Genomic DNA, 16,886 nt, shown 5'->3' on the forward strand with positions numbered 1-16,886 from the left:
TCGTGTTTACATTGAAAGTTAGCGGACACAAAGGCGGAAACGAGCCCCCCGTTGGTTTTTCAGAACAAAATGCAGCTCGTCTGGAAAAGCCAGCAGGTTCAATTCAACAATGAAAGGCGCGACATTTATATATTAAATGTTAAATGTTATTAAACTGGTTAGTGTAATTGTTAATTTTCTTGATGTATTGGTTTAATTAATTATATAACTTCTTTGCCAATTTCTTGTTTAGCTCAATGTTTACAATGTACAAGAAACAAGCTAAAGTTAATTTGACCATCAAATATTCATATTTTTTTTCCTTGAAAAGTAAACCAGGTATTTCTTGTTGTAATCTATCTGTCGCTGGTGTATCCACATACATGTGCAAATAATAGTTTTACTTATTTAGTTCAGCATTGTTGTAGTTCATCCTTGTTTTTTTTTTTTTTTTGCTATATGTTAAATGGTGACGTCCATCTTGCAACAAAGGGTGCTTATGAAATACACATTTCAGGTCCAAATACTGACAATAATAAAAAAGCACCGGTCAGCCAGTGAGATCCTCTTAAGGCCAACAAAGTGATTAAACATTATTTCAAACATTATTTTGAAGGGCTCTACCGGATGTTAAGTGCTAACTACAGTTATCTTTACTCCGATGCTCTTCGCTCCAGAGAAGGCAGCAGCTCAAAGAAACCTCAACAGTCCTGGCTGGAAAAAACAAACAAACAAACAAAAAACAGACTATCGACGAGGGATACGTCAAAAAGTATGAAGGAAATCTTAAATAATCATAAACAAGGTGCTCTCTTCTGATAAGTAAACATTGGCAGACCAGGCTAACAGTCTCTTGACGTTTCCCCAAACCGGATATCAGAAGATAATATTAAGATTTCCAAACACACAACGTGAAAAAGATGTTGTGTTGTTAAGTGTTTCCTGTTGTCTCTGTGTCGGGCAGCTGCCATGTTTCCTGGCCGGGGGAGGTTTGGCTGGGGTCGGCTCCCTGAGGTGGATCTCTTCACGGACCGCCATGACACCAATGCAGAGACTCTGTCCCAGGCCATCAGAGCTGCAGCCGCCGCAGAGCCGGACGCAGACGGCAGCGTGCTGTTTGGACAAATGCAGGGCACCGTGGTCGGCCTCAGATATTACACTGGAGTGGTGAGGATCCCCTTCATTCATCCACCAAGGAGGACCCAAACTGCCAGGTGATGCAGATCTGGCGCTCACTGAGGAGTTGCCTGTGTTTTACCTTCTCTGGACAGGTGAACCGAGGAGAAATGGTCGGTTTGGTGCGACAGCCCCAGAATCCGTATGACCCCAATGCAGTGATGGTGGCCAACATTTATGGCAACCAGGTGGGACACATCAAGCGGGAGCTGGCAGCAGCTATGGCTTATGTCATGGACAACAACTTGGCTAAGGTGGAGGGGTGAGTGGATTGTAATTGGCCTGTCATCTTCCCAATTGGGTCAGAATATCATTTTCTTTAAGGACAGATGGACGAAAAATCCACCAACTAATCCTGAACAGAAGCAAAAAAGGCTGCCGCTGGCAACTTCTTGTGTGTACCATGATTACAGTGTTCTTGGCTGTTTGTTTGCTCTTTCAGGGTGGTGTACTCGGGCACCGGCAACAAATTTAACATGCCCGTGATGCTGTCTTTCTGGGGCAGAGAAGAAAAGAAAACCGCTGTGATTGAATGCATGGCGCGGCGTGGTTACAAACTAAACACAGGTGGAATCATGGCATCAGGTACACATACACATTCAACTATCCTATCTCACTTTCATCATGGAAAACCTGTTAGATTCATAGATGTAGTGCACGCTGTTGCATCAGTTGTCAGTCGTTAAGTTCACTTATGGCTTATTGTGTGCGTGTGGATGTGTTGGATTTCAGGTGCAAATCAAACATATAACAGGCCAGGAGCTTCTGCATTGCCGTCTAAAAAAGGCCTGACAATTCCTCTGACTGCAGATGAGGTAATCCGCTCAAATGTAGTTTAATCTTTAATGTTGGCTTTAAAACAGTGTTGTTGTGAATTTTACTTTCTCGCTTCAGTAAATGTTGTAATTTTCATGCTAAAATTACATGACATGGAGTACAGTAACAATATGTTTGCAGACATGTTGTAAACATTGTGGGACAGACATAATAACGCTGAAGCCAGCATTTGTAATTACGTAACTTTTTTTAAACTCGTATCGTTTGTTTTTTTTTATCTTTTCCAGCTGAAGAATGCATTTGATAACCTGTTTGATGATTTGATGGAGAGTAGAGATGGCGAGAAAGAGGCAGCTGAGGTACTCGGGTGATCCACGTTTCCATCATGTCTTCTCATGCATGATAGAATAAAAAGCAGTCTCATTATTCCCAAAGTACTTCTCACCCAATTTGATAAAATCTCTCTCTCCTTCTCTCTGTAGTCTGTGGGTACTCCTCTTCTGCTTCACCAAAAACAGGCACTATCCTGGATGTGTGCCCGAGAAAACAAATCTGCTCTGCCACCCTTCTGGGAGAAGAGAGGCGAGCTTTACTACAACACCGTCACATGTTTCTCTGCTAAAGAAATACCAGAGAGGGTTCGCGGGGGGGATACTGGCTGACGACATGGGACTGGTAAGTGAAACATTCATATATTTCATTCATTTCGGAGTGGACACTTGCTAACTGTATAAATTATATGGTAAGATATTAATCCAGTGAAAATATGTGGTGATTTGGAAGGTAATTTACACACATTTACTGATTACTTCATGGTTGTTCGATCGCTGGTTACTTGATGTGCTAGGAGAAAATTTATGTGCATTGAAACCTGCGTTTGTGTGTCTCAGGGAAAAACTCTGACAACCATCGCTCTGATCCTCACCAACTTTCACAACAGAAAGCCACTACCTGTGGAGAAATGTGTAAGTGCAGCTGTTCTTTTCAATCCGTCAAAGCGACTTATGCTCAACAATTAAAAAGTGTTTGTTCACGTGTTCAGGAGGAGTGGTCTTCACCTACCAAAGCCAAAAGTAAACCACACACGGCCTCTAAACTGCAAGGTAATAAACTGGTACTTGTAATAAATATAACTTTATTTAAATTTTTCTGGGCTTTTTGGGGCTTCTTGCATTTCTCTTTCTGTGACTTTATGTTGAAATTTGCCTTGTGCATATTTAATATTTTGAGCTCAGTTGCAAGAAGATCCCTAACAGGAGCAGCGATGTGGCCTTTTTGTTTCAGGAAGCAGCAGCATAGGTGATGGACCAGGAGTGAGCAATGTAACAAAGCTGTAAGTGCGCTTTATTTGAGTATGTCATATTGACCTGATGTTATCGCTGATAAAGTGTAATGATGCGTATTTAATTATATCTATATTTTTAGCATCAGGATATATTTCCGTCCAATTTTATTCACATACTACGACTACGCAACTTCAGTTTCTTGTATCATACTCTGATATGTTGCTGTATTGGTCAGTTCACAGGGAGAGGTGATCTGTGCTGATACACCAGGCATGGTGAAGAAAACAGGAAAGTCGGATAAAAGTAAGAGTGGATTCCTTTTGTACTTTGATTGCATCGATTGCACACTTTTTCTTCTTCCATGTATTATGCAGCTGATGTATTGTTCCCCCACACTCACAGGTACGAGCAAAGAAAAACTGCAAGCCACCAAGCGAAAGCCCAGCAAAGGTACAATATACCAACTGTTTGTGTTTGTGTGCTGTGAAATTTGCTTGTCGAAATTGTTTATATTACCAAATATTCACTACAGTCATCCAGATCGGTGTTGTCCGTATACCTAAAACACAGGGACTACTGTATTGCTGGAGGATCTAGACTTTGCTGCAGCACTGGGTGGCTCAGTACCACAAACAGTCCCAAAGAAGAAGAAAACTACCAATAAGGCTACTTCAAAACAGAGTTAGTTCCAACAGTGTGTTCTTGGCTGGTGATTTAAAAATAGTGTTCATTTAAACAAAAAAGAGTTGAACGTTTCCCTTTTGAATGTGCAGTCGTTGAATCATCCACCCCTGAAAGTACAGAGGACTCATCAGCTAGAACGACTCTCATCATCTGCCCACTCTCTGTGCTCAGCAACTGGCTGGTAGGAGTAAAGCCTCGAACACAGCAAAACACGCCCAACTCAAAATTTACACATGACACTTCAGTTGATTAATTGATCAGTCACTATTGCTATCTACGCTAGATAGCAAACTAAAATATTTATGTTCAGGAGTGATGATTGGCTAAAAAAACAGCAATTTCAATCCTGCAAATTGGATTAAATCCCTGAAATAAGCGTTTTGTATTTTCTCCCACTGTCGTTTGTTTGTGTCTGCAGGACCAGTTTGAGCAGCACATGCATCCCAATGTGAAGCTTAATGTGTATCTGTATTACGGCTCAGAGCGCAACAGGAGCAAGACGTTTCTGTCCTCCCAGGACGTGGTGATCACCACCTACAATGTTCTATCTGCTGACTTTGTGGTGAGTGAATACAATTGAATACAACAGAATGTATACAGAATACAATTGTGCCTTAATGTATTTTGAGGAGCGCAATTATCCAAAGCAAATCAAGCCCTGACTCGTTTCAGATCATGTCAAAATTCAGTTCAGACAGGTTTGAATCATATGCAGAGAGAAGTTGCTCGTGCAACAAATGTAATGCGTTTGTTCCTCTTTAAGAATGAGAGTCCCCTCCATAGTATCAATTGGCTGAGGGTTGTGCTGGATGAAGGACACATCATAAGAAATCCAAACGCACAGATGAGTAAAGCTGTGCTCAACCTGAAAGCTAACAGGCGCTGGATTCTTTCAGGTACACCTTAAACACACAGCTCACTGCTGTTATCGGTTTACACTGTATACTGTATGAAGTCCATATTGGACATATACCATTTTGATGATCCAGGGGACTTAACTCAAATAGGACACAAAAATTCAGTCTCCATCGTTCTGCTTCTGCAGGGACTCCTATCCAGAACAGTGTGAAAGACCTGTGGATGCTGCTGGCATTCTTGCGTCTGAAGCCATTCGATGTGAGAGAGTGGTGGAACAGAGTGATCCAGAGACCTGTTACTCAGGGCGACAGGGCCGGCCTGCAGTGAGTACTCTGTGATACGTGATGTTTAACTGCAGGAAGGTAGTAATAATACTTCAAAAGGCACCATTCACTGTTCTCAGCCTGCGGTGGCCGCATATACTTATATGGCAACAGTAGAAAAGTTGAGACACCTAAAATAGAGAACGGCATGTCATGTTTTGTTACACTGACCACATGGACACTGCGCAGGAACCTTCAGACCTTGGTGAAGTGCATCACCCTGAGGCGGACCAAGAGCACTGTGGTGAATGGGCGCCCCCTGGTGTCTCTGCCTGAGAAGACTGTGTTTGTGGAGCAGGTGGAGTTGAGCCAGCAGGAGAGAGAAGAATATGAGCTGGCACGCAATGAAGGAAGAAACACCATTAGCAGGTAAATGTAAGCATGGACATGTATGTACATATGTGTATTTGAAAATAGTAAGTTTGTATTTCACAGCACACATGGCAGGCTGAATGTTCTAATAAGAATATTACATTGTTTTATGTAATGGTATGTAGGTATGTAGCAGAAGGGACGGTGCTAAGGAATTATGCAGATGTGTTGGCCATCCTGATGAGGCTTCGACAGTACTGCTGCCACCCGGATCTACTGGCAAAGGCACCCTCAGATTTAGGTAAAGCCTGCAGGATATTATGATAATGATGTGATTAAGGAGAGAACTGTTTCTGAACTTAAATATAATACGAAGAGAGGTCTGTGACTGATATAGATTGTGTTTCTTTAAGCCGTTTTTATGCCATTATTAATTGGATAGGACAGTGTAGCGCGGCAGGAAAATTTGGGCATAAAAACAAGAAGGAAGATTTCTCTCCTGTTAATTGATGTATATTTTTGTCATGGATTTCTTTCCGGTTCTGTTCCCTCCCTTTGTCTCTAGATGCTGCTGCGACGCCGGCAGAACTGCGGGAGCGTCTGATAGAGAAGCTACGGTTGGTGTTGGCCAGCGGCTCTGATGAGGAGTGCCCAGTGTGCCTGGACTCGGTCCGTCTCCCTGTCATCACACACTGCGCCCACGTTTACTGCCGGCCCTGCATCGCCCAGGTCATCACCAGTGAGCAGGTACATTGTTTTGGGTAACAGAGAAACTACATTTTCACGTTTCATTGTTAATTATTTAGCTGTTAAATCCTTCCCCTGTCCTGTGGCTGGGTGTGTGTCTGTGTATAGAAAGCACGCTGTCCTCTCTGTCGAGGTGAGATCAAGACCAGTGAGCTGGTGGAGTTTCCACAGGAGGAAATGGAGGAAGAGAGCAGTACAAATTCTGAGTGTTGGAGGAAAAGCTCAAAGGTAACAAACAGCACGTACTAAAACTCCAAAACTAAGCAGTCGTAAACCTTTGACATTGTATTTGGAACAAAAAGGTTTCTTTTCTTTTTTTGTGTGTGTGTAAGATATCTTTTTTTGTGCAGAAAATTATGGTTAGTTGTTGGACATGATCAACATCAGCAGCCATGATTAAATATTTCTCAGTTCGCTTTTAAAGTCCTGAATGGTAAAGGAAACGACAAAACAATGTTTCCTTGAATTTCATACTTACCTGAAATAGGTTGAAGGAATCAGTGGATCCGTCTGCTCACACTATGTGACTTGAATTATTTCCTTCAGGCTGAAGCCACTTAAAAAGGACTCTCTTCGTCAGGATGGCAATAATGTGAAACTGAATTGAATGTTATCGTGAGAGTGCTGCGGTGTTGCTTGTTATTTTAAGGTGGTCTGCGTCTCCGCAGGTGCAAGCGCTGATGGGAAACCTGCTTAGGCTGCGATGTGAGGACAGCAGCATCAAGTGTTTGGTCGTCTCTCAGTTCACACGTTTCCTCACCATAGTGGAGACGCCACTCAGGTAAAACTCTCACGCATACAGTAGAGTTTAAGGATTTGAATACTAAAGCTGTTTGTCTTGTTTTTTTTTTTGTTTTTTTTTTTTAGAAAAAGGTGTCTGTAAAGAGCTTGAATAAGTATTATATAGATTTTTTTCAGCAGCTGTGGTGGAAATTTAGGTGATGTTTTTTCAATTTACTGCATTTCAGAGTCACCTTATGAGATGTAATTTGGAACGTACATCATTTTTGGATTTGTGGCTATTACACCTCCCTATTTTTGCTCAAAATCCGGTCTCTGCATTAATCATGAGGTTTATTAACAGATGCATCTGTGTCTCAACTATCTCTGCTGATTGGAGGGATGATGTTGTAGGGTCAAGATTAAAATAAAGTTTGGGGCTGTAGCAAAAGAGCACACATTTAAAACAATCCTCTCACATTTCGATCACTTCATTACATGTTTTGTTTTAATTGTCCTTCCTCTGCACTAGAGAACATGGCTTCAGATTTGTGCGTTTGGATGGCAGCATGAGCCAAAAGAGGAGAGCCCAAGTGATCCAGGAGTTTCAGAGCTCTGAGGCCGATAGCCCTGCCATCATGCTGCTGTCTCTCAAAGCTGGAGGCGTGGGGCTTAACTTGACTGCAGCGTCTCATGTTTTCCTCCTGGACCCTGTAAATACTGATTTTTGCCAATGAACCAGACACATTTACACCCATTGCCAAATTGAGGACAGAGTTTGTAAGTATCTCACGTAACTGTGTGTGTGAATATGTTTTAGGCATGGAACCCAGCTACTGAGGAACAGTGTATTGACCGCTGCCACCGTCTGGGCCAGAAGAGGAAAGTCGTTGTCACCAAGGTCAGAAAACTGGGATTTCATTTCCATCATGTTGTACTATTGTGTTAGGGTCTGCAGACAAGGCTTGGTGCATCCAAGGCATTACATCATCCATAGTATGTTCTGTAGTGTCTGTTTTACACTGTAAAGACTGTAAAACTGTTCATTTCATGAGAAATCAGAAAGATCATTGACCATTACAGCAAGTGTTTTTATTTTGTCTGTGTCTGTCACTGCAGTTCATTGTGAAAGATTCAGTTGAGGAGAACATGGTAAAGATCCAGAAGAAGAAGCAGGACCTGGTGGAGAAGGCGTTTGACTCCACAAACACAGAGAGGAAGATCTCTCTCGTTGACGATATCAAAGCTCTGATGGAGCTGTAAAAATGGACCGATGCAGTAACATGAAAACGACACAAACGTTGGATTACACTGTACACTGAGGTCGGACACTTCACACCTGAGGGGCGTCAGAGAATTTTGGGGTTCAGTGTTTTCTTCATATTTTTGTAAGGTTTCATTTTTCATAGCTGATCATTAATGCGCTAAGTTTTATTTTATTTCTGCTTTTCAGGATTAATGGTTTGATACAGATACACAAACAAGAGGCAACACTCAGCAAATTTTAATTTTCCTTCAGTTCCTGCATTCTGTCAAGTTTATGCACAGGACCCGTTTTTCTTGATTTATGGTAGATTATAAAAACAAACATTCTCTATGATTGCGATGGGGGGGGGGGGTTTATAAGGAATTTGTTTGAGATAAACAACCTGCTGTTGCATAAAGAAATGCAGGCAACTGTTACTAAACCTGGATTACTGTATTTAATCAGACACAGCAACAAGTTCTTGCTTGTTTTATGTCATAAACGGAATATCTCCTTGGCTTTTTACAAAACGGATACACTATCTAGGGCCAACTTGTTATAAACATGCAAACAGAAGTGAACACAGATAAATCGGCTGTTTTTAAACCAGGTCTTTATTAGACTTAACAGACTTGTACAGTTAACACTTAAGGGACAGTACTGCATTATGTTCCACTATGCTCCACCATAAAAATCACACACAGACTTTTCTCTCAGCATTATCAGCTTCTTGTTGGATCGTGGATCGTGGAGTGTATTTTAATTACTGTAGGAAGTAGTATATTGTAATTCTAAGAGCACACAAGCTAGAGTGAAGTAAAGTAGCTATTCGCGACAGGAAATGGCTCAACAAAGGTCAGGTTTGTTGTGTTACTAGCAGCAGTTACAATAAATTAGGTTTTGTAAACAGTGGCAACAATAAGGCAGCAGGTTTTAATGGTTTTACGACAAATGGAAGTGATGAAATGCAGGTCTGGGCACAAAGAGACACTAATGTGGGTCTGGGTAAGGATGTTGCATGCAGAGCACCGATGCAGATGACAGCTGTCTCGGTGCAATAGTGTCTAATCCCACACAATTACACCCACAATTAACTGACATTAGTTTTGGGTGCGGATCGAACAACTTCAATATTGACCCACATTTTAAGTCTGTGCCATGCAACTACGACAAAACAGGCTTAGCCATAACACAATGCCAAACATTACAAAGCCAAAGTCACAGGGAGCTGGTGAGTGTCGGAGGCACAAATATATGGAGGTTCATCTACGGAACGGAGAGGAAAGTTCTTCTAGATTAAAGTGAGATTGTCATAGACTGAGCAAATGACGGCATATTTAATGTAAAGTGGTTTGGGTAGAGAGACTTATTGCAAGACAGGAGGTGTGGTAAAAATCCAGAAACGCCCCCCCCCCCCAAGTTCCTGGTATTGCCACATGTTAGGAAGACTTAAGATAATGAAACCATCTCCATCAAATGCACAAGCGCGCTCAAAAAAAAAAAAAAAGTTGGAAAATATTCTTATTTTGTGTGTGTGCATGTGCATGGGTGCGTGTTGTCAGAGGTAAAGCTGTTTGAAGCCACCACCATCTTAGCATGAAGACCAGTAACGACAGAGTGACAGCCCATCTGATGGTGAAATCCACCTACACACAACTCTAGACACACATAAGCTCATTGCAACTTCCAACAATCGATACACAAGGTTAAAAAGGTGCTGTGTGTATTCGTAATTTACGTTGTGATGAAGTTTCCAGACCTTTACAGTTACCTTTTGAAATACAAAAGGTAAATGTCATAAATCTTTACTGTTTGCCTGGAATTGTAAAATGTTTGTCCAGGTTCAAACCAATTCTATATGAGTACAGAGCAGATGGGATGGAACCATCGGTTATTCCCTGGGCTATAATTTATCAATCTGAGCAAGCAGAAAACCTAAAAGGTGCAACACTCAACTTCATTACATTTAAAAAAAAAAAAAAAAAACCAGAAGGTTTTCATATGAAGACCAAATCAGAGGAATGTACAGAGCAGTGAGCTTAAAGGTGGGGTGAACCGTTTGCCCCTGTCTCCTGTATTTACGCTAAGATTCATACAGAGTGTTACTGAGCTCAACTAATCTTCTGCAAGACAACAAGTGAAGAGATTTCCAAAGGTATCAAACGTTCCCTTTAAGAAACAAGGTGAATGGTGTGAGTGCATGGGAATTGTGCCGAACCTAAATTCTGTCATTTGTACACACTGACAGGAAGTATGAGGCCCAAAGCTGCGCTGTGGCATTCAGTCAGTCACTCGCTAATCAAGCCTCTCTGATTGGTAGAGTGGTGCTCGCGCCGCTTGACACCTACTTCAGGAAGGAGTCCAGCTTTCGCTTTATGTTGGCGAAGGCATCATCGCCCAAGTAGTCGATCTGGCCGGCCTCCCAGCGTTGCTTCCTCTCCTCTGACGAAAGATTCTGAGCAGGACGAGGAGGAGGAGGAGTAGGAGGAGGAGCTGAGTCCGCAGGCTGCTCTCTCACGTCGTCCCCTGGCTTAGCCTGCATGACAGAAAAAAAAAATGTGATGAATGAATCATCACATGAGGCCGGAGCGATACTTTATAAGGACTGATTTCCCTGAGCTCAGCCGTGCTCGGCTTTTCCTCCGCTGGAATTTCCTCACAGGGGAATTTGCTTTCTTCTGCCCTCAAAACAGTTTAATGCAGTGGAGTTTTGTAGGAAGAGTCAAAGTACAAGAAGAAGTTTTGCAACACACTTGTAGCAACCTTGTAGCTTGAGTTTCCTACAGTCAACACCAGTTAAATTATAAAATCAAGATATAAAACAGGGGGACTGGTTCCTACAGATCCATGAATGTTAATTATAATATTTTAAATGCATATTTAAAATGTTAAAGTATAAAAAAAAGGCCATTCATGTTTCATATTAGATCACAGGTTGGCTCCAAAGAAATAAAAACCCACAGCCAATAAAACAGTATCTTTCAATGATTAGGTCACATCAACAAGCTTTATGTTGATTTTTTTTGCTGATATGTTTGGTTGTTGACAGATTTCTTATCTATTTCGAGTTTTCTCAAGAGGGATCTCTTTAAAGAAAGCAACTGAAGAGAAATCTGGCAAATGTCGAGAAATTCATGTTGAAACTTCCGCTCTTCGCTACAGTGATCAGCATAACGCCCGAAATTCTTGTTCTATTAATATTTTAAATTAGAGTCTACACTTACAACACTTTGGGGTTTTGTTTTGTTTTGTTTTTTTTCTACTTTACAAGTTTTCTTGGTATACAGATTGTTAAAAATGAAATTGAGCCTGTGCAAGACTTAAAAACGTCCTCCATAGAGTCAGACTGGCCGTCAATATGAACTCATCAGTGTGACACAACATGGCAGAGCTCTAGCAGGTTTTGGCAGCTTTCCTTTTGCCTAACTTTACTCACAACTGTTTCACTGAGGTGTTGTAACAACAGACAGCGCAGAAACCTCCTGGTATCCTGTTCAGCGTTGAACGTGTTGCCAGCCTGGCACGCTGCCCAACTCATCAGAAACAGCGAGCTATTCACAAAGTCGTCACTCTGCAGAGAGGACTCACAATACTGGCAACAACAAAGAGGACTTTGTTGCAACAGACTGGTGCTGAGGAATATGGAGCCCCCTTTAACCGTGACGACTAAGTTAACCAACATTTTATCTGGAACATAAAGCTTCAATATGCGGCAGTTTTTTGTTTTTTTTTTTAGAGTTAATTCCCCACACGTCAGAGAGAGGAGAGTTCACCTGCTGATTGGAGGCCTGGACACAGTCAGGGCACGACAGTTGCGCAACAGATAAACACACACGTTCGCAGCCGTTCTCGTGTACGTTTGTTTCAACACATGTGCCCACCGCAGCCACACCCACACTTACATTTTCGCTGGCCTCTACGAAGCCGCTGGTGAAGGGCTTGTCCCCGTAGGCTTGCTGCAGCAGAGGCAGCACAAATTTGGCGTACACCTGCCACCACGTGAGGAGGTAGTCCGGGTGTAAGTGGCACGAATCAGGCAACGCGGCGTGATCTCTGACCTCACCCTTCTGAGGGTCGTAGGAGTAGTTCCACGGTTTGGTCTTACCCAGGAAGTGCACCACTTTGGCCTCGTGTCCATACCTGTACAGTAAAAGCAGGCGACAACACAATGAGATGGCAAAAGGGAATGAGAGAAAAAGTGCCAAGAAACACCTCCCAAAATATCTAATGAAACTGCGTTCCCACGAGTGCTTGAAATAAGTTGAATTTTGAACCACTTACTTTTATTTCCCATTTCTATTCTGACTCCAAATATATTCAACTAATCCATCTACTTGTTTAAAACTTGCATGATATGTTTTATGTTATGGCTAAGTTTCTTGTTCCCACACTTCCAGAGGTCAGTGATTTATTTTACAAGGACAGAGAAGTACAAAGAAATCGTTGATGATACATCATGATGGTTTTAACTACCTCAGGAAAACAAGGACTGATACAGTAGCTCCTCTGTTTGGGGGGTAGGTTGTGTCACAATACGTGTCCTGCCTGCTCTAAATTTCAGGGGCTTCTCGTAATTCTACACCCCCTAATAAACACACACAAATACACAAAGCTTGAACTGACCTTGGACAAGCTGAAAGACACAAACACACTAAAATCAAGTGCACTGGGAAAGCTACAAGATCCGAGCGATAGGCCAACTAAACATGAACAAGTGATGAAATCCAAGATGCATTGTCACTGTGTGTGTGTGTGTGTGTGTTTGTGTACGCACTCACTGTTTGAAAGCTGGTTTGTAAGAGTAAATAGAAACACTGCTGAGGTTGTAGAGAAAGGGAAGGTGTTTCGATATATCTGCCGTCGCCCAGGTGTTAAAATAACTGTTGAGAACTCCTTGATCTCCACCTGCAGACACAAACACACACACACAAATAAATAGGTATTTACAGGAGAAAAAAAAATCATCATTCAGACTTCTGAATTTGAATTAAAATAACATGCTGCAAGAAGTTCTGCTTTTGCATTTCCCTGAAAAAACTGCTCTTCTCTGGCTACTAAAAAACACAGATTCTCAACGCTCCCACAGCATGTGTCTTTTCTAACGTGTAAAGATAGAGGGTGGGAAGTGCTGTTGACAGTGCTGTGAGAGGATGCTTGAAAGATTGAGCCTGCAAATGATTAAAAAAAAAAAAAGGGGTGAGCACACTCACAAACAGATGGCAGACAAAGAGCAGGGCTAAGCTGGATGGGTGCCAACAAGGTCACAATCATCACATTCAATGTGTGTTTAGAGAGAGTGTGGGGGTGCACGAACTTGATATTAAACCCAATATTTAGGTACAACCTATCTACTGTCCAAATGCAACCCAAGTTCTTTTTTTTTTTTTTTAAGTAGACTATAATCATAAAAAGTGTAAGCTGTTTATTCAAATCTGCCCTCTTCAGCCTGTCACCACAAGTTGGTGGGGATCTTTTTTTAGTGTTCATGAAATGGCGGCGATCACAGCAAGTATTCACACCCACGCATCATAGCCCACGACATGCTGGCTTCAAAAACACTGTAGATTCAGGTTTTCACTCACAACACCTGTAATTGCTGCCATTTATCTGGAGACAGGGCCCTAAAAGTAGAGTCCATCACATTCAGTCAAGCTGAAGTATCTCAGCAGCTATTTTGTGGTCCTTTTTGAAACTTTATCGACTTTATTAAGACATCCATGATACCCAGAGGATGAATTTTAATGACTTTGATGACGTTCTCTGTGGTTCTAATGAGCCTCTGAGAACGACGGGAAGAAAGAGATAAGAACATTCGGGACTTACCATCGAAGCTGCCGTTTTCATCACAGAACGTGAGCAACCGCTCATGCGTCTCTTTGGACGGTCTGAAGACAAAAACCCCTGAATTGAAACAATCTGGCCAGCCAGGATCCGGCGCTGCAGATAGCTCCTCTCTCTCAAAGAGTTCATCTATATTTGATAGCACCTGGGTACATTAAAGTAAAGTTATTTTTATTTATTTTCTCGGCCATGCAGGGTTGCATTCATCCACGTTTCAACTAATATTTCTACTATGAGGCAGAGGTGAATTTTGAGTGTTTAAACTCAAAGTAATCTATTGTGCAGCGGGGATGTTGTGGATTCTTGGACTAAAATCTAGACCAGGAACTGCTCGATTTTTAGTTATAATAATAGAGAATATAATAGAATATAATAGAGAAATCAATAGTTTCACATCAGCTCTTTAGTCTGTCTTCTCTGACCTGTTACTCAGATATCAACAGGTTAAAGAAAAAAAAAAACAAACAAACAAACACTGACTTTGATCGAACGACAGTGAACTGTTGGAGCAAAAGTAAAAGCATTTCTTCATGATGAGGTAATTTTTCTCATTGTGCGTTTGTTCCTCACCAGCGTGTCTGCATCCATGAACACACACTTGCTGTACTGTGTGAGAGTCCAGCAGTGCAGTTTGGTGAATGTTACTCCCAGATCTGGACGTTTCATCAGGGCCAGATGAGCAGAATCGCCCGAGTCCATGACGTCCACCACGCGCACCTCATCGAAAATGGAGGCTAGTGCTTCCCTTCGACACACAAACACAAGATTTATATAGATGTGGGTTCAATCTGCATCTTTCATTTCACGTATTGAGGGAGACTGAGGAAGAGATAAAATATCCACCAAAGAGAGAACATTCAGATTACAGATTTGTGTTACCTGCAAGCTTCTGCAACATTAGGTCCTATGAGCGCGACCAGCTTCTTGGTTGTGTTGTGGTTTCGTAACGACTGGCCAAGAACCATCGCACCCTTGGCATAGCTATCATTTGTAGCCAGCGTCACAAAAGCCTGGTCTGTTTAGAGAAACACACACACACAAACTCACCAGTCATGATTGCACAAATACATGTCAGCATTTCTGGGGGGCAATTGATTGGTTGACTGACAGTAGTCGGCTAATGTGCAACTGACAGCGCTAAGAAAAACTCAGCTAATTGTATAAAATCTCTTGCTATTTCCCCAACTCTGCTGCACATTGCTTTCTTTGTAAGACTTACTTCCTGTGTTGTAGTGTGATGTAATGGATGACTTATTTATCACACTGCTGTTTAGATTGATCAATGCCGGTTATGTAAATATACAACTGTGTCAGTTTTTGGTTTTTTTATTTTGCAAATGCACAAGCCGCCATCCATGCTGCTCACAGATGTGGAACTTTTATATTTATATTCACTATTAGGATAAACAAAGTTTGCTTTAATACACGATGATAAAGTAGAATCCAGCTTGCTTTCTACTATAAAGTTGTCGATCATACCACTGATGCTTCTATCTTCAATATCACAGTAACCGTTAAACGTTAAAAACCTTTGTGAACCTTTTTCCATCTTCTCATCATAACAAACGTCAGTCAAACTAATGTCCACTGTCCCGTTCATCTCCTGCCCTTCTGTGTGAAGTTCAGAGTCTGAGCTCTTGCGTACATGAACAACAGTATGGGAGTTGTTGCTTGAGTAATAATTGGCGCAGAGCCAGAGGACAGCATTCACCAAGCCGAGTACATGTATGTTTTCAGGGGCTTCTGGGAGATCTGATCACAAGTGTTATAGTGGTTGCTGGGGTCCAAGTCGACAAACTATAAAACTACCATCAGGAAGGTGGGAGGTCTGTATGGCATACAAGGCCATGCAGAAAACTTGTTTTGGGTTCCCACATGAAACTTTATTACTTATTCATCTCTTGGTCTGACATATCCCAACGTTTGAGCCTGGATATTTCTAAATAAGGCATCCACAGGAACCGGTTTTAAAAACATAATTGAAATCAAAGCAATAAAACTTTGTGGAGATTTTAAAATCAAACGGAATTTAGTTATAACTAATCTATACTGGGAAAACACAAATCCAAAAAAAAAAAAAAAAAAAAATCACAATTGAATATAAAATACAAAGGGATAACGGAGTCTGTCACCTGAACCTAAAGAGCATATAAATGGATATGGATTATTTAAATGATTGTTTTTATTTTAAAGTGAAAATCTACCGAATTTAAATGAATAAATATTAACATCTTTAGCCTCAAAAATCCAATCCAAGACTGGGCCATGGCAATTTGAGCAGAGAGTTTAGAGTTCAGTATCTTTAGGAGAAGATGTAGTTCTGATTAAATATATTATAGAGAAATAAATTCTGAATTGGCGGTTTTGAATTGAAGTGTGTGACTACCAGAGAGTGAGTGCCATATTTAACCGCATCAAATGCCTCGAAACACTGAACCCTTTCTTGCTTCATCCTGACTGTCGGTGCTTCGGAAAAGCAGCTGTCAGATCGCGTTTCCTGCAGCCTGTAATAATTTGGTGTGTCTGTCACAGAACCGGACGGTGCGGCCCGCGGCGGCCATGTTCCGATGGGGCGGGAGGAGGGGGGTCGGCCCGGCCCGGGACCCGGTGAGTCTTACCCGACATGGTGTGCTGGGGGGAGTCCTCCCGGGGGTCGGGGATCGTGATGCTGAAGGTGAAGGGCTTGCACTGCGAAGGGCAGAGCCGCAGCAGCTGGGAGCAGTCCAACACAGGAATTAAGCCCCACATTTTCCGGGTCATGTGACCAGCGGCTGCCGACACGCCCCCCTACGTCTTCTCGCGCCTTCTCTCTCTCTCTCTCTCTCTCTCTTTCCTCTGTCAAACTTTATTTCTAAACGGGGTTTAAAACAAATCAACAGCAGTCGTCGAAAGAAATTATGGGAAAAGTACAGTCTGAATATTTTCCCATAGCGATGT

At 41.9% G+C, this 16,886-nt stretch overlaps 2 protein-coding genes across 2 annotated transcripts; one reads left to right on the plus strand and one right to left on the minus strand.

The window, feature by feature from the left end:
* Positions 1 to 643: 643 nt before the first annotated feature.
* LOC115035604 (helicase-like transcription factor) lies at positions 644 to 9,475 on the plus strand. The gene is given in 26 exon segments (XM_029493507.1): positions 644 to 751; positions 944 to 1,146; positions 1,251 to 1,417; positions 1,598 to 1,740; positions 1,888 to 1,970; positions 2,220 to 2,291; positions 2,415 to 2,576; positions 2,578 to 2,607; positions 2,823 to 2,897; positions 2,975 to 3,035; positions 3,217 to 3,265; positions 3,454 to 3,521; positions 3,621 to 3,668; positions 3,789 to 3,899; positions 3,992 to 4,083; positions 4,321 to 4,464; positions 4,666 to 4,798; positions 4,948 to 5,083; positions 5,273 to 5,452; positions 5,581 to 5,696; positions 5,961 to 6,142; positions 6,251 to 6,370; positions 6,811 to 6,923; positions 7,395 to 7,575; positions 7,683 to 7,763; positions 7,982 to 9,475. Coding segments are annotated over 25 exon segments (2,889 nt in total). The 5' UTR covers positions 644 to 751; positions 944 to 948; the 3' UTR covers positions 8,126 to 9,475.
* On the minus strand, positions 8,019 to 16,709 carry LOC115035605 (glycogenin-1-like). Its single transcript, XM_029493508.1, has 7 exons — positions 16,568 to 16,709; positions 14,829 to 14,964; positions 14,520 to 14,694; positions 13,932 to 14,094; positions 12,887 to 13,013; positions 12,011 to 12,248; positions 8,019 to 10,644 (listed from the first exon to the last, which is right to left on the minus strand). The coding sequence occupies exons 1-7, from the start codon at positions 16,707 to 16,709 to the stop codon at positions 10,453 to 10,455; spliced, it is 1,173 nt and encodes a 390-aa protein (XP_029349368.1). The 3' UTR covers positions 8,019 to 10,452.
* Between the last annotated feature and the right edge of the window lie 177 nt (positions 16,710 to 16,886).

This window comes from Echeneis naucrates, chromosome 22, assembly GCF_900963305.1.
Source record: "Echeneis naucrates chromosome 22, fEcheNa1.1, whole genome shotgun sequence".
Lineage (NCBI taxonomy): Eukaryota > Metazoa > Chordata > Actinopteri > Carangiformes > Echeneidae > Echeneis > Echeneis naucrates.

Bases quoted from the DNA above. Each gene is read 5' to 3' on its own strand.
- LOC115035605 (XM_029493508.1), bottom strand. From the start codon at position 16,709: ATGACCCGGAAAATGTGGGGCTTAATTCCTGTGTTGGACTGCTCCCAG. The intron at 14,095-14,519 runs GTGAGGAACAAA...TAATGTACCCAG, and splicing joins TCATGGATGCAGACACGCTG to GTGCTATCAAATATAGATGA. The intron at 13,014-13,931 runs GTAAGTCCCGAA...TTGTGTCTGCAG, and splicing joins TGAAAACGGCAGCTTCGATG to GTGGAGATCAAGGAGTTCTC.